At 42.0% G+C, this 27,701-nt stretch overlaps 1 protein-coding gene across 1 annotated transcript; it reads right to left on the bottom strand.

Annotated features, from left to right (window-relative positions):
- Window positions 1-3,648: 3,648 nt before the first annotated feature.
- dnaja2a (DnaJ heat shock protein family (Hsp40) member A2a) lies at window positions 3,649-26,333 on the bottom strand. Its single transcript, XM_085991518.1, has 9 exons — window positions 26,177-26,333; window positions 20,626-20,685; window positions 18,487-18,710; window positions 18,325-18,405; window positions 16,987-17,120; window positions 11,582-11,778; window positions 5,870-6,014; window positions 4,970-5,097; window positions 3,649-4,730 (listed from the first exon to the last, which is right to left on the bottom strand). The coding sequence occupies exons 1-9, from the start codon at window positions 26,252-26,254 to the stop codon at window positions 4,539-4,541; spliced, it is 1,239 nt and encodes a 412-aa protein (XP_085847644.1). The 5' UTR covers window positions 26,255-26,333; the 3' UTR covers window positions 3,649-4,538.
- Between the last annotated feature and the right edge of the window lie 1,368 nt (window positions 26,334-27,701).

Below are 27,701 nucleotides of genomic sequence, written 5' to 3'. Positions count from 1 at the left end.
GCAAATAGAGCCTCAGTTTAATGTTTCATCCATGTAAGCTTTTTATTTCGACTGGCATTAAATTGACAGCAAGACCAATTCTTTTGAAACAATTTGGAATAAGTTTATTAAACACACACTCATGCACATCAAAACAATAGCCTACTGGTATTTATGGACTCTACTCGATTACAACACTTAAGGTAATGGGTTAGATTTACACAGACTGGTACTTCCCTGAGTCAAGCAATGCACACAACCTTTTTCCTTGCTTCTTGGTCTGGTCTGTAGAGGGAGGGCTTCTTGTTCTTCCACGTGGTTGGTCAGAGAGAGAGAGCCTTTGGGTTCCTTGTTTTATATCTTTTAAAGTCCATTGTCTCTAGTCTAAATTGCTAAGACCCCATGCTTGAGTCTAAATTGCTAAGACCCCATGCTTGGGTCTTAGATTCATGGTAGTTCTTGATTGGCTTTCCTTTGAACATGTGTCTGCAGTGGTTGGTGCCATTTCTTGCTTAAGTTAATTGTTAGTTGACATCTTTTAGTGGCGCTTGAGTTTCAATGGTGTCTCTGTGGGGGGGTTATCCTGTTATGCAGGTTTTTTTTGTTAAGTTTCACGCTGTTGCCTTACCCAGGGGAGATCCATACACATCAAATTTATCTTTATTACATCTTATATTAATAGTCTTGAGTCCATCACATATAAAACATTTTTATTCTTACATCCGAAAGGTGGCACCTCAACAGTGCAGCACTCCCTTAGTACTGCACTGGAGTGGAGTTTTTGTGCTCCAGTCTCTGGCGTGAGACTTGAACCCACACCCTTCTGACGCTGAGGTGAGAGTGCTACCACTGAGCTATGGCCAACACCTATTTATTGGCACTATCACCACTTAGAGAAGTAGCTGTTGCAGAATGGAACGGTTAGGCCTCTATCACACCAAACAGTAACTGCTCTGCTACCACACTTCTATTCACAATTGTGCTTAGTGAGTATGCATCCATCAAAAGCAAATACAAACTTCCAACAGACAGGTGTATATTCAAATTAGTGTTCAGAAACAGCTGCTACTGTTAGAGAAACGTGCTCTTTTTGGGGAAATGTACATTTTTATTAACCCTGAAATGATGTAAATTGCTGAAAGCACATTTCAACCTTTTGAACAAAAAAAATTGATGTAGGAAAATTGCTTCAGGTACAATATGGCCCAGATTGTGTGATATCACTTAGTACCTTTCTTTGCATGAATACCTCCTCTCTTCACCCCCCCCCCCCCTCCCCCCTCCCTTTTCTGAGTGGTCCTATGTTCCCTATTTTTTATTGAGTGGTCCAGCCTCTACCTCAAGTCTATACTAGTGCCACTGAGGTATTCACCAATAATTTCTCTTGCTCCTCGCTCCCCACCTACCACTTTCAAACAACAGCACAGTAGAGTCCCACTGATCTAGGTTGCCCCATGTTGGTGTACAGTGGTCCAAGTTACAGCATTTTCAAAGTAGGTTATTATTTATAAAACACGAGATGAAATTCTCAAATTTGCCAGATTTAGGTTTGTAGATTAGTGACAGTAGCTTTGCTGTATATTCATGAATGATACTGAAGGCCACACCTCGCAGTAGCTATAGGAGCAGATTCCACTTGTGTGACTGGTCAGCTCCTCAGCCTGCAAGAACACACTAGGGGATTAATTTTTACAAAACAATCTAACCCAAGTAATATAATCTGCTATGTGATGTGCAAATTTGCACTATTATAATAGTATAGGAACACAAGTGAAGAAGTCTTTTGAAGTTCAATTAGGTGTTGGATTAAAAGGTAAATGGAACATGGCTGCAAAGCTTGCCTGTGTCAATTGCAGGTTTCTATGTATTTGAACAGGACAAACTACAGTCCTTTTACAAAACTAAGTCAAAAATATTGGATTTCAGCTCCTTAAAATCAACTGGTACACATCTTTTACATTTAAAGTACTTTTTAAAAAAGTGTTTATCAAAAGCTCAATCAGAATCCTCAAATTGAGGATCATCATGATTATGTATTAGAATGGTTACAGCACAGGAGGCTGCCATTTGGCCCAGCAAGCCTATGCCAGCTCTCCCATATCCCTGCACATTTTTTTCCTTCAGATACTTATCCAATTCTCTTTTGAAAGCCAATCGAATGATTGTAAAAAAGTTTTTCATGTCACTTTTGGTTCTTCTGCCAATCACCTTAAATCTGTGTACGCTGGTTCTCGACCCTTCCGACAATGGGAACAGTTTCTATCTACTCTTGTCTAGGCCCCTCGTGATTTTGAACACCTCCATCAAATCTCAATGTTCTCTGCTCCAAGGAGAACCCCAGCTTCTCTAGTCTATCCCCATAACTGAAGTCCCTCATCCCTGGAACCATTCTTGTAAATCTTTTCTGTACCCTCTCAAAGGCCTTCACACCCTTCTTAAAGTACAGTGCCCAGGATTGGACACAATACTCCAGTTGAGGCCAAACCAGTGTTTTATAAAGGTTCGAAACTTTCTTGCTTTTGTACTCTATGCCTTTATTTATGAAGCCCCAGGATCTGGTATACTTTTTAACTGCTTTCTTAACCTGCCCTGCCACCTTCAACGATTTGTGCACATACACCCCCAGGTCTCTCTTCATGCACCTCCCTTAAAATTGTACCCTTTTGTTTATATTGCCTCACCACATTCTTCCTACTAAAATGTATCACTTCACACGTTTCTGCACTACATTTCATCTGCCTTGTGGCTGCCTAGTCCACCAGCCTATGTCCTCTTGAAGTCAATCACTATACTTCTAAAATTGTACTACAGGAATTTGGTGCCACATAAATGGTCTGAGGAAATACAATCAGAAAAACTGGGCCAGAAGGAGAGACTTTAGGGATTAAATTTGCAAATTCTCTCTCCTGGCACCCCTTGTGCAGTTTACACAAGGTTCAATAGTAGGCACAGATGGATTCTCAAGGGCTGTAGGACCCCAACCAATTCTATAGTACCACCTTACTAGTGTGGAGCCAATAAAGTAAGCACATACAATGTGTTTCTGCTTCTAGTTTAAAAATTCTAGTGTCTAAAGCCTTTCACGGCCTCACAATCTGGGTAACCTCCCCAAACTTGAGTTCTTCAGATTCTGACCTCACCTTTACCCTGGCTGTACCTTCAGTCACCTATGTTCCACTCCATACACCCTGCTTGAAACCCAACCTTTTGGTCACTCCACCTTTTACTTGGTGTCCAGTTTTTCTCTTTTTCCTACACCGCTGAAGACCCTTGCTGTTAAAAGTACTATATAGTTGCAGGTTGTTGTTGCTAGTGTGCAGTGGTTTTTGTTTTTTTTTTAAAATTGCCATAATGCCATCAACTACATTTTGCTCAATTAAAAAAAAACTGGATCCAGTGAGCATCATGTAGCTTCCAATCAAATATTCACATCCATTGCCCAATAATTCCAATAAAAATAAATGCCTATCCATATCTTTAATGGATTCCTATTACTGGGAAACATTTGATAATGACCACCACTGCAGCCGCCACTCTCATACAGGTAGTTTTTGCTACACATTTAGCAGACTACACCATATTTTCAGCAAGTGGCTGTTAGTGTCAGTTAAACAAACGTCTGCCCCAAAATTCTTAAACAGCCACATATTTAACAGTGCATACAAATGATTCTAATTTTTTCAAAACTTTTAATCTGAACAAACATTAACAGATGACTCAATTTTGGACTTCAGAAATAACTACTTACAATTTGAATATGAAAAAAAAACATTTTAAATCAGTGTTACAATACAGAATGGTCCAAAGGCTTTGCCAGAATTTAAGGCAATGGGAGGGGTGGGGGGAAAGCAAAAAAAAAACTTTGCCCAAGCTTTATAAAGCAAACAGAATTGGGCCTGCTTGCAAGCACGGGTTCAGAGTAAAAAAAAAAAATGTTGCACTGTTGCCATTTGAATTTATTACTTAACAACCACAGAACTCTCAAGATTCTAGAAAAGAACCGCACAACCACATTATCTGTTATTTTGCTTTAACTTTTTTTGAAGCTCAAGAAAACTTATAGATGCAGCTCCACTTGGATTGACATGCAGCTGTTTGGAGATATGCGCACCACTAAATTCTTTATTTCTACTTATGTTAGCAGCTGATGTGATTTCAGCCCATACATCAAGTGTACACAAATAAGGGCCTTACAACATCAGGAAAACATTTTTAAAATGGTGGCAGAAAGAAAGAAAAGAATTTACAGAAACTTTTCTTTAAAAAAAGCAGATACAAGGACAGACAAAATTTGTGATACCAGTTTAATTCTCACCAGCTGCTCCCCTGCATAGGTCTCAAAGAATTGAGCACCTCACACTGTGCCATGGTTAGTTTACTTTAAATTATACATTCAGTAAATATAATTAAAAGTTACATATACAGCAAAGAGATGTCCATCAGAGTTCCTCTGGATTGAGTTGTGACATAAAGTCCAGTTTGGCGCTCAGCAAAACCAGATGAAACCTGAAAATATCCAAAACTGAACAGAACATGGTTTGCAAGTGTTTTATCAAAGTTTACTGATGGGCACACTGTACACCAGGGCCAGTGTGGTGGCCACTTTCATCATCAGAGCTATCATTGTAGGCTTCCCGTCGGTGTCCTCCTGCAGAGCCACGGGTGTTATCAAACTCCTGCAGATCAACCTCCTCAATGTCACCAATCACATCAGGAACATCAGGCCTGGCTGGGAGTAGATCTTCTAGTTCCTGAAGACAACAAAAGTATTACATTTGTGCATGCATTTTTAGTTACGTAAAATGTTAGAAACCAATGTCACATTTAACATGGAAATAAATAACATTTTAAAAATCTTCCAGGTTTATAGTAGAGTATTAGACGCTTCATTACTAGATCTTTTCAAGTGCCAGATACCAAAATATCTGATTGGTTGACTGACAGACTGGAACCACCAAACAAGTCATAAGGATTGGAGCTTTCCACTTACAGCTATTTTTTCAGGGCTAATCCAATTATGCTCAGGGAACTGAACATCAAACTTGATGTACAAGTCGCCTTTTTCAAATGGATTACGATACTGCGGCATTCCTTCACCTTTAACAACACGAACACAACCTATTGAAGAAATAAAATACAAATATCAGAATTGCCCTTTGTCAACCGAGTGCAAGATACAAGGCATAAAAAATCTGAATTTTAAAGAATTGAGATCTACTGCAGTGGTTTTACTCAATACCAAAACAGCCAATGAATGCACAAACGAAGAATTTTATACCACAGCTGCATGAAGCACCAGGTAAAGCTCTACAATAAGTCAACCAGGCTATGGAATAAGGTGCACTCGCAAGGTACAAGCAAAACTATTTTTTCTGCTCAATATCCCGTGTCAGAGAACTCACATTTTGCAATCTATTGATTCAGCATACAACTAGGTTTCTTTCATCAGACACTTGATTCATCCATAGATGTGGGACAGTACAAAATAGCAATGTCCTCCTCGGAGTGTGAACAGGCTATTTATACAGTACCAGACTCTGCCCCACAATTACCATTTGTCCCTTCTATTGAGGTAACTGTGCCACAGCACAAATGGAATGGTTCTACCACCAAAGAAACAGCAAACCCTCACAGCTATGTTTATTCTCAAAAGCTGTTCTGTGCTATGCATTCGTGAGGTACAACACAAATGGAGGGTAAATAATGAAAGACTGGACGCTTTCTGTGTTGCAACTTTTATGCAGGAAAATACCACTTACAAATCAATTTTTAATTCCAATTGTTATATGCTAGTGTGACTATGCACTCAATTTTTAAACAATTTATACTGGTTGAATAGATTTGCGAATAGAAAATATTTGGTAACTTTCACACCATTCTTATCCATTACCTGGTTCAATAACTTTTCCTGGAGGATACTTCACAACAATCTGCCGCCCATCCAAATGCTGGAATGTGAATTGAAAGCCACAGAGTGCCTCAACAAGACCAATTTTGTGGGTCATGTGCAAGTCATTTCCCTCTCTTTGAAACAGCTAGGAATAAAAAAAAAATTGTTATATGCAATGTCTTCAGTGGTCCTATGAATCAAGTGTAACTTCCATTTTGAAAAAAAAAGTATAAAAATGTGAGAAACCAAATAGTTAAAGCATCACTGATCTAAAGTGGGGTGCACCATGGCACACTCGGTGTACTCCAACTGTGCTCCATGTGACTTTCCTGGACAATCAGGTACAACAAAATATCTAAACCAAATGCAAATTTCCATTAGTTACAACAGGCAGAAATATTAGGTTGCCTATTTATATTTAAATACAGTAGCTGTCATATCACTACTTTAAGAGTTTTGTCTCTTAATCCAAATCTTATTTAACATTTTGTGGTTTGCCTAGTTTGTGACTCAATATTTTACACAGAGGTTGTTCAGCTGACTGACCAAAGCAAATGGCACCATTAGGAGATCATCAACTGTCACCTTTTGTTTAATAAATTTGTATTGGGTTCCCAAGGAAATACATTCACATTCTACGAAACGATGATACATACATTTTATGAAGCTATTAAAATCGGCGATGTTGAAGAGGCCAGAATTGAGCACAGATATCTCGGAGGGGTCTAGGGCTGAAGGAGATTACAGAGATAGAGGGGGGCAAAGCCACGGAGGGATTTGAAAACAAGGATGAGAATTTTGAAATCGAGGCGTTGCTTAACCAGGACCCAATGTAGGTCAGCAAGCACAGGGGTGACGGGTGAACAGGACTTGGTGCGAATTAGGACACAGGCAGCAGTGTTTTCGACAACCTCCAGTTTACAGAGGGTAGAACGTGGGAGGCCGGCCAAGAGTGCGTTGGAATAATCAAGTCGAGGTAACAAAGGCATGGATGAGGTTTCAACAGCAGAAGAGTTGTGGCAGGGGCTGATCGATCTTACGGAGCTGGGAATAGGCAGTCTTAGTGATAGCGTGGATGTGGTCAGAAGCTCATCTCGGGGTCAAAGAAACACCAAGGTTGCCAACAGTCTAGCTCAGCCTCAGTTGCCAGGGAGAGGGATGGACCTGGTGGCTAGGGAACGGAGTTTGTGATGGAGACGGTCTTCCAAATACTTAGTTGGAGGCAATTTCTGCTCATCAAGTAGTGGATTCAGACAAGCAGTCTGACAATTTAGAGACAGTGGAGGGGCCGAGAGGTAGTGGTAGTGAGGTAGAGCTGGGTCCCATCAGCATACATGTGGAAACTATATTTTCGGATGATGTCGCCGAGGGGCAGCATGTAAATGAGAAATAGGAGGGGGCCAAGGATAGATCCTTGGGGAACACCAGAGGCAACGGTGTGGGAGTGGGAAGAGAAGCCATTGCATTGTATTCTCTGGCTACGACTGGAAAGATAAGAATGGAACCAGGCGAGTGCAGTCCAACCCAGCTGGATGACGGTGGAGAGGTGTTGGAGGAGGATGGTGTGGTCAACCAAGTCAAAGGCATAGACAGGTCAAGAAGGACGAGGAGGGATAGTTTTACCTTTGTCACAGTCACATAGGAAATCATTTGTGACCGAGAGCTGTTTCAGTACTGTTGAAGGGGCAGAAACCTGATTAGAGGGATTCAAACATGGAGTTCTGGGAAAGATGGGCACGGATTTGGGAGGTGACAACACGTTCAAGGATTGGAGAGGAAAGGGAGATTGGAGATGGGGGAAGTAGTTTGCAAGGATGGAGGGGGTCAAGAGTTGTTTTTTTTTTTTTTTTTTTTTTTTGAGAGGGGTGCTGATGGCAGATTTGAAGGAGATGGGGACAGAGGAGAGAGAACCATTAACACTATTAGCAAACATGGGAGCCAGGAAGGAAAATTGGGAGGTCAACAGTTTAGTGGGAATAGGATCAAGGGACCAGGAGGTGGGTCTCACGGACAAGATGAGCTTGGAGAGGTCATATGGAAACTAGAGAAACATGTGAGTTTAGGGCTAGGGCAAGGGAGAGAGGAGGCAGAGGCAGCTGATCGGATGGTCTCAATCTTAGTGACAAAGAAGTCCAGGAGTTCCTCGCACTTGTTGGGGACGAGGGTGGAGGAGACAGGGGCGAGGGGTTTAAGAAAATGGTTTGCATAGAGAAAAGAAGCCAGGGGTTATCTTTGCATTCCAAGATGATCCTGGAATAGTGAGCAGTTTTGGCAGACGAGGGCAGGACCCGACAGTGCTATATCTGGTCCAGCCAGATCAGGCGGTGAATGGCTAAACCTGTTGTCCGCCATACCTGTTCCAAGTCTGTGTTCCTTGGACTTAAAGGAGCCGAGATGAGGGCTGTACCGGGGGGGGGGGGGGGGGGGGGGGAACGACCAGGGCGAGAGCGTGTAATGGTTTTACTGGGGATTAGGGCACTTAAGGTGGAGGTGTGGGCATCGTTGAGCAGATCATTGGCTGCAGAAATGTTGTGGTGAATGAAGGGCCAAAGGCTATACAGTTGGGATTTTGTAAGTGCAATTGTAAGTGAATTGGGACAGAGCTTTTTCCAAGGGCGGGCACAGAAGGAATTGGGTGGAGGGAGAAGGGGGATGTGGGTAGAGAGCGATACAAGAAAGTGATCAGAGATGGCCTTATCAGTAAGTGACATGATGGGAATGGCGAGGCCACGTGGGATGGCAAGTTCAAAAGGGTGGCTATGAATATGGGCTGGGAAGTTTATATGGAGGGAGAGATAAAGGGAGGATAGGAAGGCAGTGAACTCAGGAGAGCATGATGAATTGAGATGGAAGTTGAAATCACCAAGGATGAGAAGCTACTCGGTGCAGAGGCTGAGGGAGGAAGGCAGTGAAGATAACTGGGTGAGAACATTTTCTGTGGTACTTGGGTGAGCAGTAAAGAACGAGGATTTTAAATGAGAGACGAGGGGGGGGGGGGGGGGGTGGAATGAGGCGAGATGCTCAAGAGGAGGAGAAAGTGCCATATTGGGAAGAGGGTTCTCTTGTTTTCAGAGGGTGCACAAATAGTAGGTTGTATAGGTGGACTGGTAGGAAGGTTCTGGCTTCCATCCCCAGCTACAGGTTATTTTGGATAGGAACAGGGCTACAATCACTCAGGTCTAAGCCAATTCGTAACAGTGCCTGGAATTCGAGACAGAGTCCTTCCTCAATTTGGAAGCTGGAGGCATTTGTTGTGTATTTATATCTCTTTGCCTGCCTAGAGGAACTTGCAAATGTGACTGTTCAAGTCGTGGAATAGGTGTGCTGGTCCCTTGTTGGGCAACAGCTTTAATCAGCATAGGTGCAAGTGAGAATGTTTGTCTTTATCAAGAGTGATATGGGTCGGTTGTTTCATCTGGTTGGGTGGGGGGGGGAGGGGGGGGGGGAGCAGAATTTCCTTTGTGTAGGGTGGTGCTTTTTGTGTGACAAGTACACCAAAGTATCTTAAGCCAAGCTGTCACCATGAAAAGATGCACTATTCCTGCATTATGAATAACTGAGGGGACATGTCATCTGCTTATGTGTAGATGAGTATGTAATCAGAAAGTCATCCAAATTCTTTGATGCTTTGAAAAATATTCAGGGATGAGGTGGTTACATATAGTATGTAATCAGCATACAGCTGTCAACTGTGTTTAGTCCCCTTAACTATACTCCACGATTGCCTGGGTTCACATGGATGCATGTCCCTAGGGTTCTATGGCCAGGGTGGGAGGGCAGGGGACATTCTTGCTTGATCACTTGGTGCAGCGGTATGTGAATGCAGGATTTTAATTGACCTCCTGTATATGCTGCTAAAACCCTTTCTCGAGTGTTGCAAGAAAGAACTTGGACTCAGCTGAATGTCTTCTCCAGTTGTTTGGGGGGGGGGGGGGGGGGGGGGAAAGAGGAGTGCCAAGACAGAGCATTGGTGCTGTAACAGTAGTGCACAACACTGACTAGCCACCTTATGCTGGCCCTTGAGGCAACGTATAAAGGCTGGTCTGATGAAGGGTCCACACCTGAAACATTTATTTATTCTCTCTACAGATGCTGCCTAACCTGCCAAGTGTTTCCAGTATCTGCAGTTTTTTGCTTTGCATATAAACACTGTTGCATAGACAATCCCAGGGATGACTGGATCTAGTCTGGAGTCCAAGATCTTTGGCAATATTTCAGTCAGCATTGAGGAAGGATATTGATCTGCATGACTAGCCTGGGTGGGGTCCATATCTTTCTTGGATATTATGGTTATGCCCTCTGGATATATCTTGGGAGGGCCTTTGCTTCCAGCACATAGCACAGGAGTTTCAGCACGAGGGGCACGAACTCCAGCAGTAGGGCCTTGTAGAACTCAGCAAGATAGCCATCAGGGTCAAGGCTTTCTTTGAAAGTTATGGCTGACATATTTTGCAGTCTACATATCATTTTATGACAAATTCTCAACAGTAAAAAGTAACCCCTTACTAGTTTTAAAGTTATAATGGAAACAAGTGTCAAAGAATGCTAGTGTCTTACCCATTGTTAGCATCTCATGCCAGTTGTAAAACTGATATTATTATACAGAAGTCTACCTAGAGGAACACCGCTTTCCCAGAAGTTTCAAAAACAACCCTCATTGAACATAGAGGAGCCACCTCCTCAAAATGGCAACTATTTTTCCTTTGAAATCCATTGCATACCACAATGCTGATAAGTCTACAGCACACCTCTAAGTCTGTTATTTACATTATATATCTGTTCAACAATGGCCCTGCCTCTCAATTTGTGCTCTCAAGCAGTTTAATTCTTATTCCATCTATCAAAATATTCCCTGCAGTAATTGGTGTTTTTTGGTAGACAGTGGTTTTCATCTCTCACCAGCCTTCTATATAAACTGTATACCTGCCCAAATGATGCTACAGTGAATATATCTAGACAGAATAATTATAACTGAAAATTGTCCTAGATAGCTGGATTTAATCATTCTGATTGAGAGAACTGTTGCAGTGGTCATCTTCAGTTTTCTGGACAAAAGTTCCAATATTAGTGAGCCAACTATAAAAAAAAGTTTATTAAGCAGCTAAAAGTAACAATTAACAGAAGCAGAGTCTGATTGTAAAGTGGAAGAGAAGAAAATCAGAGCACTGCATCTATACTTCAAAATAGGCATGGTATTTGACCTTAACTGAAGAAAATGGAGCTAAATGCAATCTGTTTTATAGATAATTTATGAATTGGTAAGGGATATGAAAGGAATACCACTGTTAAAAACAGGTCTTCACTTCTTACTGTGCATCAATTAAAATAGCAGCTTATATGAACACAATCACTGGCATCAAGCTCTAATTTATCTGAACTGTAGCAGTGTTGTGAATCACTAAATTGATAGTATATATGAGCTCCAAACATCTCAAACGCGAAGTAGTTTCAGGTTCACAAGTGACATACTCCAAATAGTTACATTTTGTTTGATTTACAGTTGAATGATTAATAAAAATAAGACTTCTTCCCTCTGTTCCCTTTTGAAAAATGCAAGAGCTGTAAATGGCATCAAGATTCATCCAATCTGTTTTCTCCCTATGTTAGGTTAATTCATCTGACACCTGCTGAACCACAGCAGCAATATTTGAGATGAGAAACAAATGATAAAAGTTAGGGTCATATTCATCAACTTGCAGTCAAGTCAAGTACCTCATGATCCTTTTCTTGTAGTACGAGGATAATATCACCAGGTTCCACACCAGGAGACTGGTCTGCTTCTCCACTGAAAGTAATTCGCTGCCCATGCTTCATGCCTTTATCTATGTGAACTTCTAGAATCTTCACTTCTTTAATCACCTTCTTTCCCTCACATTTCTTGCATCGATCCTTTTCATTAATAACTTCACCTGTAATATTAAAAAAACAGGTCAAGTTGTAATATAGGATAAGCAACCAAACTTTCAACAGGTTCAAATTTAATAGTACAGCCTTTGTTGATAGTTTTAGGGATTAATAAAGATTAGACTTAGAAACAGGTGCAGTGTATAGGCCACCAAACAGTAATGGTAATGTAGGGCACAGTATCAATATTAGAAGTGCATGTAACAAGGGCAATACGGTAATCATGGGGGACTTTAATCTACATATTGACTGGGCAAACCAAATTACCACTAATGGTGTGAAGGACGAATTCTTGGAATGCACGAGAGATGGTTTCCTGGATCAGTATGTGGAGGAGCCAACCAGGGAACAGGCTATTCTGGATCTGGTACTGTGTAATGAGAAAGGGCTAATCAATAATCTTGTGGTAAAAGGGTCTTTAGGGACAAGTGACCATAATATGATTGAATTTTATATCAAGTTTGAGAGTGATGTAGTCCAATCTGAAACTAAGGTCTTCAATCTAAACAGAGGAAACTACAAGGGTAAGAGGGACAAGTTGGCCATGGTAGATTGGGAGACTACACTAAAAGGTATGAAGGTGGACATACAATGGTAAACATTCAAGGAAATAATGCATAATTTGCAACAAACATATATTCCTCTAGGGCATAAAACCCAAAAGGAAGTGGTCCAGCCATGGCTAACAAAAGAAATTAAAGCTAGTATTAAGTCAAAGGAGGAAACTTAAAAGTTGCCAGAAAAAGCAGTCAGCCTGAGGATTGGGATCTTTTTAGAAATTAGCAAAGTGGGACCAAGAAATTGATAAAGGGAAACTGGAATATGAGCAGAAACTAGCGAAAAATCTAAAAACAGATTGTAAAAGCTTCTATATGTATGTGAAAAAGACTGGCGAAGGTAAATGTAGGTCCTTTACAGTCAGAGACGGGAGAATTTATAATGGGGAATGAGGAAATGGCAGAGAAATTAAATAAATACTTTGTTTCTGTCTTCATGGAGGAAGACGCAAAAAACCTCCCAGAAATAAAAGAAAAGCAACGGTGTGGCGAGAATGAGGAACTTAAAGAAATTATTAGTAAAAAAAAATAGTACGAGCAAAATTAATGGGACTAAGTCGATAATCTCAAGGACCAGATGACCTACATCCTCGGGTTTTGAAAGAGGTGGCCATTGGGATAGTGGACACATTGGTTGTCATCTTCCAAAATGCTATAGATTCTGGAACGGTTTCTGCAGATTGGAGGATAGCAAATGTAACCCCGCTATTTAAGAAAGGAGGGAGAGAAAACGGGGAACTACAGACCTGTTAGCCTCACATCAGTAGTTGGGAAATGCTGGAATCTATTATAAAGGATGCAATAACTGGGCACTTAGAAACTAATAGTAAGATTGGGCAGAGTCAACATGGATTTATGAAAGGGAAATCCTGTTTGACAAACCTACTACAGTTCTTTGAGGATGTAACTAGTGGAGTAGAGAAAGGGGAACCGGTAGATGTGGTGTATCTGGATTTTCAGAAGGCCTTCGATAAGGTCCCACACAAGAGGTTGGTGAACAAAATTAGGGCACGTGGAATTGGGGGTAATATACTAGCATGGATTGAGAATTGGTTAACAGACAGAAAACAAAGAGTAGGGATAAACGGGTCTTTTTCAGGATGGCAGGCTGTGACTAGTGGGGTACCGCAAGGATCGGTGCTTGGGCCCCAGCTATTCACAATCTATAGCAATGATTTGGGTGAGGGGACTAAATGTAACATTTCCAAATTTGCTGATGACACAAAGCTATGTGGCAGTGTCAGTTGTGAAGAGGCTTCAAGGAGATCGACAGGCTCAACGGGTGGGCGAGAACATGGCAGATGGATTATAATGTGGATAAATGTGAAGTTATCCACTTTGGTAGAAAAAACAGAAAGGCAGAGTATTTTGTAAATGGTGTAAGATTGGGGAATGCAGATACTCAAAGGGACCTGGGTATCCTTGTACATGAGTCACAAAGTGAATGTGCAGGTGCAGCAAGCCATTAGGAAGGCAAATGGGACTAGGGACAGGGTCACTGGCAAGGCTTGGAAGCTAAGCAGAGCCAGGCCTGGTTAGTACCTGGAGGGGTGACCATCAGGGAAGACCAGGTACAGAAGGTCACGGAAGGAGCCCCAAGGAGGGGCGGTTGGTGAGAAGGTCACGGAAGGAGCCCCGGGAGGGGCGGCTGGTGAGCAGGCCCGGGCGTTGGGCTGAAGATTGTCGGACAGGAGGAATGGTGGAAATGGAATGGCGGCGCGCACAGACGCAGCGGCTTTGCTTCTCCCAGGGCGGTGCTATTTACGTTTAATGTTAATGTTATTTGTACTGGACTCATGGGAGCTTGCAAGATCACATTTCGTTGTACTTGTACAATGACAATAAAGTTGAATTATTATTATTATTACTACAAGAGGATTTGAGTACAGGAGTAAAGAAGTCTTACTCCAATTATATAGGGCCTTGGTGAGACCACACCTGGAGTACTGTGTACAATTTTGGTCTCCTTACCCAAGGAAGGATATACTTGCCATAGAGGGCGTGCAACGAATGTTCACGAGATTGATTCCTGGGATGGCGGGACTGTCGTATGAGAAGAGATTGAGTAAACTAGGCCTGTATTCTCTTGAATTCAGAAGAATGAGAGGGGATCTCATTGAAGCATACAAAATTATTACAGGGCTTGATAGGGTGGATGCTGGGAGAATGTTTCCCTTGGCTGGGGAGTCTAGAACCAGGGGCCACAGCCTCAGGATAAAGGGTAGACCATTCAGGACTGAGATGGAGAAATTTCTTCACACAGAGGGTGATGAATCTTTGGAATTCTCTACCCCAGAGGGCTGTGGAGGCTCAGTCATTGGGTATATTCAAAACAGAAGTCGATAGATTTCTGACCAGTAAGGGCATCAAGGGATATGGCGAGAAGGCCGGTGAATGGAATTGAGGCAGAAGATCAGCCATGATCTCATTGAATGGCCTACTCCTGCTCTTATTTCTTATGTTCTTACATGCACACACACAATTTAGCAGTTTAGAATGCTACAGAATATACAGATTTAGATTAAAGCTTAGTGGGTTCTAGAATCTGGTGATAGCTCATGTTTAAGACATGGTAAAGCCATGACTGGGTAGATACTGGGAGGATGTTTCCCTTGGCTGGGGAATCTAGAACTAGGGGTCAGTCTCAGAATAAGGGGTTGGCCAGTTAGGACTGAGATGAGGAGGAATTTCTTCACTCAGAGTGGTGAATCTTTGGAATTCTCTACCCCAGAGGACTGTGGATGCTCAGTCGTTGAGTATATTCAAGACAGAGAGCGATAGATTTTTGAATACTAAGGGATATGGAGATAGTGCGGGAAGGTGGAGTTAAGGTAGAAGAACAGCCATGATCTTATTGAATGCTGGAGCAGGCTCGAAAGGCCTACTCCTGCACCTATTTTATATGTTCTTAAAGCGCATGTTTCTTTGGAACACAGACATAGCGACAACAACTCAATACAATAGGACAGAAATTATAAGGCTACGCACGGCACGGAGCCACTGTAGGCATGACTGTGGGCTACAACAGTAGGTCTAAATCTGCAACCGTGCTCACATGTAGTGAGGCTCTGTGATGGAACCGTGCAATTTCTTCCTTAATATTCTAGCAGATTTCCCATGGCATTTCTCACAGGAAGAAACATACATTGCATAATAGGTGCAGAATACAGGAAACTTTCGATTAACCGGCCCCTAAATAACCGGAAATGTCAGTTAACCGGCAAAATTCAGGAGTCGGTTTCAGCTAACTTTTATTACTTGCACAGCAACAAATTAAGGAAGGCAAGGGTTTGGCTGCAGCTGTTGCTAAGCTACAGAGACGCTTGCAACTTGTGGACGTTGTTCTGAAGCACAGGGTTTGTTGCTTCATACGGAGCTCTAAGGTCCATATCTTTCACTATAGCGTTCAGTTATCCGGAATTGTTGCTGAACCGGCACCACGTCGGTCCCGTCCGTGCCGGATACCAGAAAGTTTCCTGTAAGATGTAACCCAACGCTGAAATATAAATACAGGAAACTCTGATATCCGGCACTGACGGGACCGAGCTGGTGCCGTAACATCAAAAGTGCCGGACATACCAGAGTTAATGTTTAAACATACGGAACTGAGAAGCTCCGTGTGAATCAACAAACCCTGTTGCAGCTTCAAAACAGTCGGCTGCAGCTGCAAGCGTCTGTAGCTGAAGCTGTTGCTATAGCTACAGACCTTGCAGTGCTTGACTGGGGGAAAAAAGAAGCAACGAGAACTAAAAAAATATAGAAAACTGCTCCTGATTTTTGCCGTTAGATCGAGTATTCCGGGCATATAACCTCCGGATAAACCAAAGTTTCCTGTAGATGTCTTTCAAACACAAAAGGTTTATGGTCACGTCTGTATGTATTCAAGATTACTCCATTCAAATTACTTAAGGTAATGGATACCATTTCTAATCTTTTAAATACTTGCCATTAAAAATGCAATGTTGAATTGAACAATGTTAGTTTAAATTCACAACACTGGGTGGGCAAAAATCTTCGCAACCTAAGCATTTGCAGATAATGTAAAGATAATGTTTAGCTTTTAGACACCATCTTTTTTGTCACAAATTCAAGAATAACCCTCTACCTCTCCCTCATTATGCATCCAATATGATGGAGTTACACTTATTTGCAAAACTTCATACTCGGTTTGCTGGTGTTGAGCTTGGTGGCATTAGTGACGAAGTAATAAAATCAAGACACTGCAGTTAAATGGCTCTGGGTGTAGTGGCTCCTTTCTAGGGCATGCACTATTAAGAGCTTCATACCTCTGACCACAGCCGACCAGTTTTACCACACTAGAAATGGGTATTATGTCTGTCCATTGGCTTTTATTTTCCCCATTAATTGTTGGGGACAAGATATACCAGTTTGGCAACAAAATTGCTGTTCAGTCACTGGAGTACCAGTTGAGACCAAGTCCATATGGGATTTACTGTGTATAAATAAGCTAGTAAAAGTAATCTAGGCTATAGTCACATTATGCCGAGCACATTTGATGTCAAATCAGGTTTGTTCCCAACACTCTGGTGTAGGCTTCAGGTTCAAAAGAACAAATCTTACTCATTATATAAAAAAAAAATCCAGCATATAGTTCAATTACTATGCATTACATGTAAACACTAAGAATTTACTCACCCTCTCCATTGCAATCAGAACACACAGACTGCATCTGTTGAACCATTCCTGGTGCCAGCTGTCTAATCATAATCCTTACACCTCGTCCCCTGCAAGCACTGCACTTCTGAACAGCTCCTGCCTTCCCACCCTGGCTGTGTTTAAAAATAAATGTTTTAGCATGTCAACAAATGATAAGCATAAGTGATCAGAACAACAGCTGAGATCAATAAGGGCTCTGGCACTTAACTGAAAAGACATTCAAACCAATGCCACTATTTAGAGAATCGGTTTGTTAAACCAAATAAAGACATTTGAATAAAATAACTTTCTTTCTCCCAGTTAAAGTTAATGATGGATATTACACAACAAATTTGTGTATTCAAGATTCACCTCAGAAAAAAAGCCAAAGCAACAAAGATGATCCAAGAAAGCATGCAAAGAATACTTGGTTGATAGAACAGATGTATAATTCAATGGTTAAAAAGTAGCAATGAAAGCAATGACTGCTTAAGTGTCTTTAAAAATATAAAACTATTATAAATCCACTCATTTTCAACATTTCATTATTTATCACTAGAGAAAAAAGTGATCTACTACATTCCTATTTTTAAAAAGTCAGGATTTCCATCTCTGATCACTACCAGTGACTAATGATAAGTGAAGCTGTGGATGCCATACAAGATCAGCATCAGGCTCTCCTGTAATGCCATCTATGGTTACTTAGCCTGCCAACACTCAATGAATGGCCAATTGTACCAAGTAGCAGAGAGCTGCCACCCTGGAACTGTACCTCAGCATAAGCAATTGCCTTCAAGAGAGCAGAGAATACTGGGAAGAAAAAAAAACTTGCTATTTTCTTTAGAAAGTACCAAGAAATTTTAAGCCGTAATAAGCGAGTTCAGCATCCTTTTGTAAATTTTCCAGAAAACATGCATGGTTTATTTGGTAAAAACCTCAGAGCACCATTGGTTCAAGCTCCACTCCCAAGATAATCTAGGCTCACGTTCTGGTGCCATACCAAGGCATGTGACTTTTAGATTTGACATTAAATTTCAAATTGGAGATTAAGCCAAGGATCTATCTGCCTGTCCACATGGCACTAGTTAAAGAGCACAAAGCCTTCTGATATCTTGGTCAACATCCCACCCTCTAGCACTAAAACTAGTCACTGATCTCATTGCTGTTTGTGGGAAGGCGTTACATAAATGCAATACTTTTTCCATGTCTTGCTTTAATGGACAGCAGATTTTTAAATCAAATACTGAAAAGAAAATCCAACGTGCAGTTCTGTACCAATGATTAAAAAATTCTACATCACTCAGATAATGTACACAGTTTTAGTTTAGCACAACTTACCCATTACATGAACTACACAGGACATTTTTGCTTAGTTGTAGCTTGGTCGTCTTTGCATTGTACAAGTCTTCTAAAGATACCCTGTTGAATTTAGAAAACAAAAAATTAACAAGACAATTGATATGCCAAAAGAATTTTTTTTTTAATGAAAAGAAAACTTACTTAAGGGGATGCACCATATCCTCTCCTCTTCGTCTACTGTTGCGGTTTCGACTTTGACCACCCATGAACCCAAAGAGACCACCACCAAAGATATGCGAGAAGATATCATCCATTCCACTTCCACCGCCACCACTTTCTCGCAAGCCTTGTTCGCCATAACGATCATAAAGTTCACGCTTCTCTGGATTTGATAAAACTTCATATGCAAAGCTTATTTCTTTAAACTGTAGACAAAAAGTAAAATAAATTTGAGTATTCTCCAATCTCAATAAATCAATCCAAAAACACAAACATCATTTTTGGTGGTCAGCTATTCAGTATTAAAAGCTAAATCTAGCATTCAAAATATGGTTGACCATATATGTTACAAATCAATACCTTGAACATGGAAATTTCATGCATGAAACATTCAAGTTCGCATTAGAATAAGCCTCAACTTTCCTGCGACCCCTGCCCTGCCAGTAAATAACAGTATCAGTTTACCTACGGTTATGTTCCAAAGATAAACAGCAGCCCTGATTGAAAACCACTTGGTTTTATTATGTACAAAGATAAACTCTGCCCATGAAAGTGATCTATCAAAAGGACACACAAAGTGGTAGATAAAATTTCAGCACCATGACGAAGGCAGAATTTTTTGGCAAAATGAGCATGGTTTCACAAAATGCCTTACCAAAGGTGTCTCTCAGTAGATGTTGCTGAACAGAATCCCATAATAGATGCCTGGGTGTTACAGTAGCAGCAGTGTTTGTCAGAATGCAAGACATCTAGTGAATGACCTGGGGCCTGACAGAATTTAAAAAAATATTGTGTACTGACCGCGGATTCCTTGTACATTGAACTTAAAGGATTTCTTGTGAACCTCTCACTAAGAAAATACTTGTTTTTGCAGTCCACAGCCAACCTCTAAGACAAATACCTGATTCGTGACCCTTCGGCCTAATTTGAGGGGCATTATTTTGTTCAATAATTGTGGAATTGCAAAGTAGCACTATAAACCCTATGTAACCAAACGGCCTGCACCTGCTCCTATTTCTTATGCATTCCTAACAATTGCCTTTTCTATGGACCCGGAAGTAGGAGCCTCTGTATTTTGTAGACCAATAGTGCTCTGGCCTACACACCATCAGTCCTATGAAAATGGCTTCTCTGAATATTAAGGAACAACCCATGAAGTAAAAGGCATAGCCCCCACCCCCACAATGATCTCTCACCCAAGTATCTGATATACAAAGGACCCACTCAAACTGTTCAATCTAATTCTCATTGTTATCTTTGAGTAATAACTTGATGGCAGCAGCAACCAAGCCATTTCTCAGAAAAACTACCAAAGGATTCCAATTTCTAAGAATCAACTAGTCAACAACTGCTTTTAAGGAAGCAGCATATCTCAACAACTTATATAGCATCTTTAACGTAATGAAACATCCCAATTGGGTTTTGGGATAGAACTGCTATCATTCTCCAATTGTTCAGCTAGTTTACTAAATAGCTAGTTGAGCCATACAGCACAGGAAGGTCCCAGGCTTAACCCATTATCATGCTAAGTTAGCCTTTACCAGGATGTCAGAAGGAACATTTCAACCGAGAGGAAAAACCAATGCATGGGGTTTCTCTTCAATATTTAGTGACTCCTGCTGGAAGTGAAAGTGTGGAATGCCCGCCACAGTCCAATAATCTGCCATGGCTCATGTTAATGATAGCCTCTTGGGCAAAGTACTGGAGGGTAGCTGGCACCTGTGGAACTAAACCCCAGCATGGAGTTGTGCCTTGACGAGAGGAAGGGAAGGGAGAATGTTTAAAAGAAAACAAAATTAATATTGTGACTTCAGTGCAATTTTAAAATTTCGAGAGAGTAGCATAGCTACCATTTAAAATTTGGGTGTGCTGAGTACATCAAGCTGCATGTTCCTACCCACCTGGAGCTGGACTATCATTTCCCAAGCAGTGCCTATATGTAGAGACACACACACACAAAATCACATCTGTCACTGAAGCCAACTTGGAAAGAAGCGAGGCCATCTTTGTTAGCGATCCAATTTTCCATTTCAAAATGTCTCAGTTAAAGTACAGCAATGTCAGATATGATTAAGTAAAAAAAAAAAAACTTTAAAACGTGAAAAGATTGGTGATCTTTACCTTGTCTCCTGCATTTGGATTTTTATCTGGATGGTATTCCTTAGCCAACTTGCGGTATGCCTTAAGAAAAATTAATACAACACAGGTCAAATTGTCACAAAAATATTTTGATTCAGTCAGCATTATATTCCACATTAGAGTTTGTCTAATAATAATGGAGGAGGAAATTGTTCAATTAGTACACATCATATTCGATGCCATAATTTTGTCAAAATTCAAAGTGGAAAAACTGGATTTACAAGTACTACAAATCCATGATAAAATCTCAAGTGTAAAAGACACCAGATATCTAATAGAATAAATTACATAATCAATTGATTGAAATAATCAGATACTTCATTATGTGTCACATGACTAAGACCAAGGGAGCTGGCCATAGTCCACACTGCAGCAATATGTACAGGTAATTACATCATAATTAACTATCAAGAACAAGTTGATCTGTAGGTACTAATATAAATAATTTGCATAATTCTACAGCATCTTTGAATTTTATGCTACAAGCTCCTCCAATGTAGTCCCTCGTCCCCTTCTACCCGTCACTCCTAAAGGCACGGTGTCATGCTGGGATACTGCATCATGGATGACAGCTATTTGACTGAGGGAGCACGACAGTAAAGACCAACTCCGCCCTTGAAGCAACTTCCAAACAGATGCATCTTCCAGATGAGGATCGCTGAATAGCAATCAGGTGTGGTAACTGCTGCAGACTTTCCCCCCTTCCTAGCCCAGGAGCAGACAGTCCAAGTTTAATGCCTGTACTGCCGCATCATCTGAGACACACCACAGGCCAGGGATTGAATGTGGGAACATCAGTCGGTGTTTTAGGTCCATACTGGGCAGCGCATTTATTGTGAAAGCTTGAACCTCATTTAATGTGTGCATTTCATAGTGATAGATAAGGTGAAAAACAACCACCTCAATTTAAGAGCAACCAACTGTACACAAAAATGTATTAAATGTCACCTGCCTACAAAGGAAATATCATGTGCAATATTACCTGCATTTCTTTTGCTACTGTTCACAACATCAATGAAGTAATAGCAGGGCCTTGGGCACCAGATTACTTATTTGTCCGTTGACATATAAAGGGAAATTTAACATTGCTCTTATCAAGTAGCTTAATCACAGAACTTCGTCACACAAAGACGGTTACCAAGAATCAATTTTGTTCCCTATCGTTGCTGTGATACAGGCATTTGTTGTGGTAAGCAACACAACTTGGTGTCTTTGTTGCTTTTACAAAGATATATTAAACCGCGATATTCATTTTGTTGAATGTATATTTGATTAATTACAACCTAACTTTTCCTCCAAATATTGGGTTGCAATTTCATCCAAATATTGGGTTATAATTTCAAAGAGTAACAAGCTCCAACTTGAAACATCCCTGGAGGGAAATTATAGAAGGCTACAGCACAAGAGGAGGCAATTTCACTATTACGTCTCTGCCATCCAGAACTAATCCAAATGCCCTACTCTTGCATCTGTATCTTTCCTTGTGAAATTTACATTTACTTTCCTCATAAAAGATACAATTGTCTCTGCCTCAACTTCTACCTGCACTCACACTTTGAAGGAATTATATTTTTGTGCCCTTCGGTCTCTGTTCCTCCGGTGTCTTGCAAGAAGCAGTTTAGATTATATTGCCAAAATGCATTACCTCACAATTTACTCACTCCAGTAACCTATCTAAGCCCGCCTGAGATCTTTGTGCCATCAGTAGATTGATACATCATCAGACGAAGTCAACATGGATTTACAAAATTATGCTCGACTAATCTACTGGAATTTTTTGAGGATGTAACTGGTAGAATAGATAAGGGAGAACCAGTGGGTGTGGTGTATTTGGATTTTCAGAAGGCTTTCGATAAGGTCCCGCATAAGAGATTAGCATGCAAAGTTAAAGTACATGGGATTGGGGGTAAGGTACTGACTTGGATAGAGAACTGGTTGGCAGACAGGAAGCAAAGAGTTGGAACAAACGGGTCTTTTTCCAAGTGGAAGGCAGTTACTAGTGGGGTACTGCAGGCGTCGGTGCTAGGACCTCAGCTAGTCACAATATATATTAATGATCTAGACAAGGGAACTAGATGTAATATCTCCAAGATTGCAGACGACACAAAGCTGGGTGGCCATGAGCACTGTGAGGAGGATGCAGAGAAACTCCAGTATGATTTGGACAGGTTGGGTGATTGGGCAGATACATGGCAGATTATCTGAATGGCAATAGATTGGGAAAAGGGGAAGTGCAACAAGACGTGTGTGTCCTTGTGCACCAGTCGCTGAAGGTAAGCATGCAGGTGCAGCAGGCGGTTAAGGCGGCAAGTTGGCCTTCATAGCGAGAGGATTCGAGTACAGGAGCAAGGATGTCTTGCTGCAGTTGTACAGGGCTTTGGTGAGACCACACCTTGAGTATTGTGTGCAGTTTTGGTCACCTTATCTGAGGAAGGATGTTCTTGCCATGGAGGGAGTGCAGCGAAGATTCACCAGACTGATACCTGGGATGGCAGGAAAGACGCATGAGAGATTGGGTCGATTAGGCTTATATTCACTAGAGTCAAGAAGAATGAGAGGGGATCTCATTGAAACTTATAAAATTCTAACAGGACTAGACAGACTAGATGCAGGAAGGATGTTCCCGATGGCAGGGGAGACCAGAACCAGGGGTCAGAGTCCAAGGATATGGGGTAAGCCATTTAGGACTGAGATGAGGAGGAATTTCTTCACCCAGAGTGTGGTGAACCTGTGGAATTCTCTACCACAGAAGGCAGTTGAGGCCAATTCATTAAATATATTCAAGAAGGAGTTAGATATATTTCTGAAGGCTAAAGGGATCAAGGGATTATGGGGGGAAAGCAGGTACAGGGTACTGAATTTGGATGATCAGCCAGGATCTCATTAAATGGCAGAGCAGGCTCGAGGGCCCGAATGGCCTACTCCTGCTCCTATCTTCTATGTTTCTATATCTGCCCTAGGGTAAGGAGAGAGAGGCACAATAGGTCAGACTTAGAGGAGCAGAGATTTCTGGGCGGGTTATAGGCCTGGGAGGAGGTTAGAGAGATAGGGAGACGAGGGGAAGAAGGGATTTAAATGCAAGGATGAGAATTTTAAATTATAAGCGTTGGAGGACCAGAAGCCAATGTAGGTCAACAAGGACAAGAGCGATGGGTGAGCAGGACTTGGTGCGAGATAGGATATGCACAGCAGTGTTTTGAATTTGCTGATGCTTACAGCGCATTGAGTACTGGAGGCTGGCTAAGAGAGCATTGGAATAGTTGAGTCCGTAGATGACAAATACACGGATGAGGATTCCAGCAGCAGATGAGCGGAGAAGGGCGATGTTTCGGTAGTGGAAGTGGGCGATCTATTTGATGGAGAGTAATACAGCAAGTTTGTGAATTTCCCATGTGAAAGGTACAGGAATCCCAAGGAGGAGAAAATCTGCCAGGAAATGCTGATTAAACTGTTCCTGCCCCTTAAAAAAAAAAAATACCACTGTCTAATCTCTCGGTAGATGCAAACAGTCCAACTAGGTAGCAATGGGTCTCATATGGTCTGGAAAGACAAAAAGATCTTATCTGAAGTAGGAAAATATTTTACTTAGAAAGATAGCAATTTTTTCTAAACATTCTTAATCTGAATATAGTTAGCAGCAGAGTATGATGTTTAAAGTTACACAGAAGCATTCTAGTACAAGACTGGACCATTCAAGAATTGGAAGCTATAGGACTGAAAGGAATGTCTACCAGCCCAATATTAATTGCACATACAAATTAAATTAATTTCAACTTAAGAAGCTTCTACGCATTGCACTCGGACACTAGTAGAAATTTCACAAGGCTAAAGTCTTAGATCCACTTTCTAGAACTCAGATCTTTAGAACAATACACTTACATTATTCTTCCTTTCCCATCTATTGTTTCTAAGAACAATTACAACAATTAGCGCTGCTATGTTAGACAAAAACAGTATAATCAACTTCAAATTTTGAATTTACGACATCTATTTTCCCATCCTTTGTTTTCTCCCCCTCGCTGAAAGCATCAATTCACTGCTGGAGAACAGTCTCATTGGCTCCAGTACCTTGCCCAAGAAGTCATCCTTTACAACAACCTGAACAGCAAACGTCAGCCGATTATATGACTGCTAATGGGCATAGAGGCATGACAAACCTGATCTGCTCCTCAATACCTACACACATACATGGTCAGAGTCACCAGAAAGTAGTGAGTCTCTTTCTCCACCCCCCCCCCCCCCAAATCCAGGGTTCAAAAGGTCGATTTTAGCATCCCCAGAAAATCAGCTAACTCAACACAGGACAAGGACAAAACCTCAAACTTTCACAGTCTGTGTTGTTCAGCTTCTTTCTAGCTTGACCAGGTGAGCTACCAAGGGAGCCTATGCTCAACATACTTTTAATTTCATAGAAATAAATCAGTTCTGTACAGTACACTCTGTAAATGATTTTAAAAATCAGAAGACAATACAAAGTATATTTGGAGCACCTGTCACACTTCAAAATGTGAAAAGCATTAAAAAGGCTGCCGTTCCATATTTTGTGGAGATATGGAACCAGAAATCTACACGCTCCACTTTGCAATCCTTCCTCACCCAACAGCAACTCAGCGTTACTTGCAGCAATCGACTTTGTAACTGGAAAGGAACAAGCTAACTGAGACACACAGAATATATTGTGATATACATAGTATAACACTTGTTTTGCATATCATTCATCAACAATGCTACAGTTTACGGCACTCACAAAGTGAAAGTACCACTTCAGACGCTCTCCATTGGTCGTCACACCAGATTTAGGGCACAACCCTTGCAGAAATGTAACTCGTGTGTTCCCGTGCCCTCTCGGTTTAGGGACACCTCAGTCCTACCTACGCCTGTGGAAGCTTTAAATCGCCGACCGGGGCAGAATACACTGACAGTGAGGCGTTTCCAGATTACAGCAGGTCTAAATTTACAGGCAGCGTTTCACGTGCTTCCGCAGTCACCGTCATTTCACTCTTCAAAGTCTCGCAACGACCCACCCGCTGCGGCGTGAAGCCGCCGCCGCCGCAGCGACGACAAAAGCTGGCGAGCCCCGCGGGGACAAAATGGTGCCGCGGTGTCAGATGAACAGAAGCGAGCCCGGTGTTTCCCAAGCTCGCACCACGCGACCGGGGGGGACACCGAACGGATGCCGGCGACGGCGGGGCCGGCACTCTCACCTCCAAGTGCCGACTTTCCCTTGACAGCGGCCCAGCTCCGCCTGTTTTAATAAAAATCCAAGATGAAAGCGGCCAGATCCCGAGTTCAGTCAGGCTGAACCCGGTCTACCCGGCGTCACTGCGCAATGGCTCGGCGATTTCCCCCCCCCCAAACCAGGGCCTCAGCAGCGGCCTAGCCGGTTAGGCCTCGACTTGTTTTTTTTTAAAGACTGGGGGGGGGGGGGGGGGGTTGTTAAAAAATCAACTGCCCGGCGCCGGGTTTACCGCGCCGCTGGGGGGGGGGGGTGGGGGTAATCTGTTCTTTCCGCCTCTCTCATACCGTTACTGACCTTCTTGAGCTCGTTCTCTGTGGCCGCAGACGCAACTCCGAGGATATCGTAGAGCTTTGTGTCGGCTACAGACGCCATCGTGACAAGAGAGGAAGAAGCTCGCGCACCGGCCGCAGGCAGGCAGGCTCCGGAAGTGACGTCCGCCCGTTTCCTCACATAGAGCTCGTTTACGTCAGCGCGGCTCGGTGACAGTTAGGGAGAGGGGGCGGGGTTTCTTTATCACGTGCCGCCTGTCACAGCGCCTCACATTCCGATACCGTTAACCTCACACACAGAGGATATCACAAACATATATATATCATAGTTATATATCACACACACACATATATATATCACATATATATATATCACACATATATATCACTTTGTGAGATCAAGGCCATGTACAGGGTTGGTGCTGTTCCCTGCATTTCTCTTGTAATTGACGTGCGGTGAAGATCATGTCTTGATTATAGTTCAGCATTCAATACCATTATCCCCTCCAAGCTTGCCAACAAGCTCGATAGCAAAATACTGCGGATGTTGGAAATCCGAAATAACAACAGAAAATGCTGGAAAAACTCAGCAGATCAGGCAACATCCGTGGACAGAAATTTGAGTTGACATTTCGGGTCGAACCCTTCTGCAAAACTGGAAAGAAAAGATGGATAGGAGGCAGGGCTGCGATCGGACAAAAGAATAAAAGAAACAAAAGAAGTAAAAAAGAGACAATGAAAGGTGTTAGAAGCTAGACGAGATGGTAATAGGCTGAGATTGGGTGTAAAGTGTACTGGCAGGGCAAGGGATAGCTGCCAGGTGTGAGAGCGAAACAAAAGGAAAGGGGGCGGGGGGGAAAGGAGTGGAAAAATTACAAGAAAAAATGAAATAGGGGCCGAGGTTATGATCTGAAATTGTTGAACTCGATATTGAGTCCGGAAGGCTGCAGAGTGCCGGGGGAAGGCCCTGAGAATCATCAAAGACGCGAGCCACCCCAGCCACAGCCTCTTCGCCCTGCTCCCGTCTGGTAAGAGATATCAAAGCATACGGTCTCGTACCAGCAGGTTTCGAAACAGCTTCTACCCCAGGCCATAAGACTCATGAATGAATAATTTTTTTTTATTTATTATTACTGTAGTTCTATTAGTATTTTATCATTGCTATGCCATATTTATTCCAATGTTGGGAGGACTCGTAAAAATCAACATTTCATTGTGCAGTACACACGTTTGCTGCATATATGATAAATAAAAAATTGAATTGAATTGAATGTCCATTGTGCCTCTTAGTGGGCGAAATCCGCATTGTGACTCTGGGAGGAGCTCTTCAGCCACTGGGAGAAGGCGATTGAGGAGGATTCTTGCGGTGACTTTCCCTGTGGCAGACAACAGGGAAACTCCTCTGTAATTACCACAATCGGACTTGTCACCTTTCTTGAAGATGGTCACAATTACGGCATCTCTGAGATCCCTTGGCATGCACTCCTCCTTCCAGATAAGAGAAATGAGTTCATGAATTCGCGCCAGTAGTGCTTCTCCACCATGCTTTA

Source organism: Somniosus microcephalus, chromosome 6 (assembly GCF_052327205.1).
Source record: "Somniosus microcephalus isolate GS21.2 chromosome 6, FLI_Smic_1.0, whole genome shotgun sequence".
Lineage (NCBI taxonomy): Eukaryota > Metazoa > Chordata > Chondrichthyes > Squaliformes > Somniosidae > Somniosus > Somniosus microcephalus.
Note: the sequence above shows the minus strand (reverse complement) of the source record. Positions and strands in the feature narration are given on the sequence as shown.

Bases quoted from the DNA above. Each gene is read 5' to 3' on its own strand.
- dnaja2a (XM_085991518.1), bottom strand. From the start codon at position 26,254: ATGGCGTCTGTAGCCGACACAAAGCTCTACGATATCCTCGGAGTTGCG. The intron at 18,406-18,486 runs GTAAGTTTTCTT...TAAATTCAACAG, and splicing joins GATATGGTGCATCCCCTTAA to GGTATCTTTAGAAGACTTGT. The intron at 5,098-5,869 runs GTAATGGATAAG...TTTCTTCAATAG, and splicing joins AGGAAAAGTTATTGAACCAG to GTTGTGTTCGTGTTGTTAAA.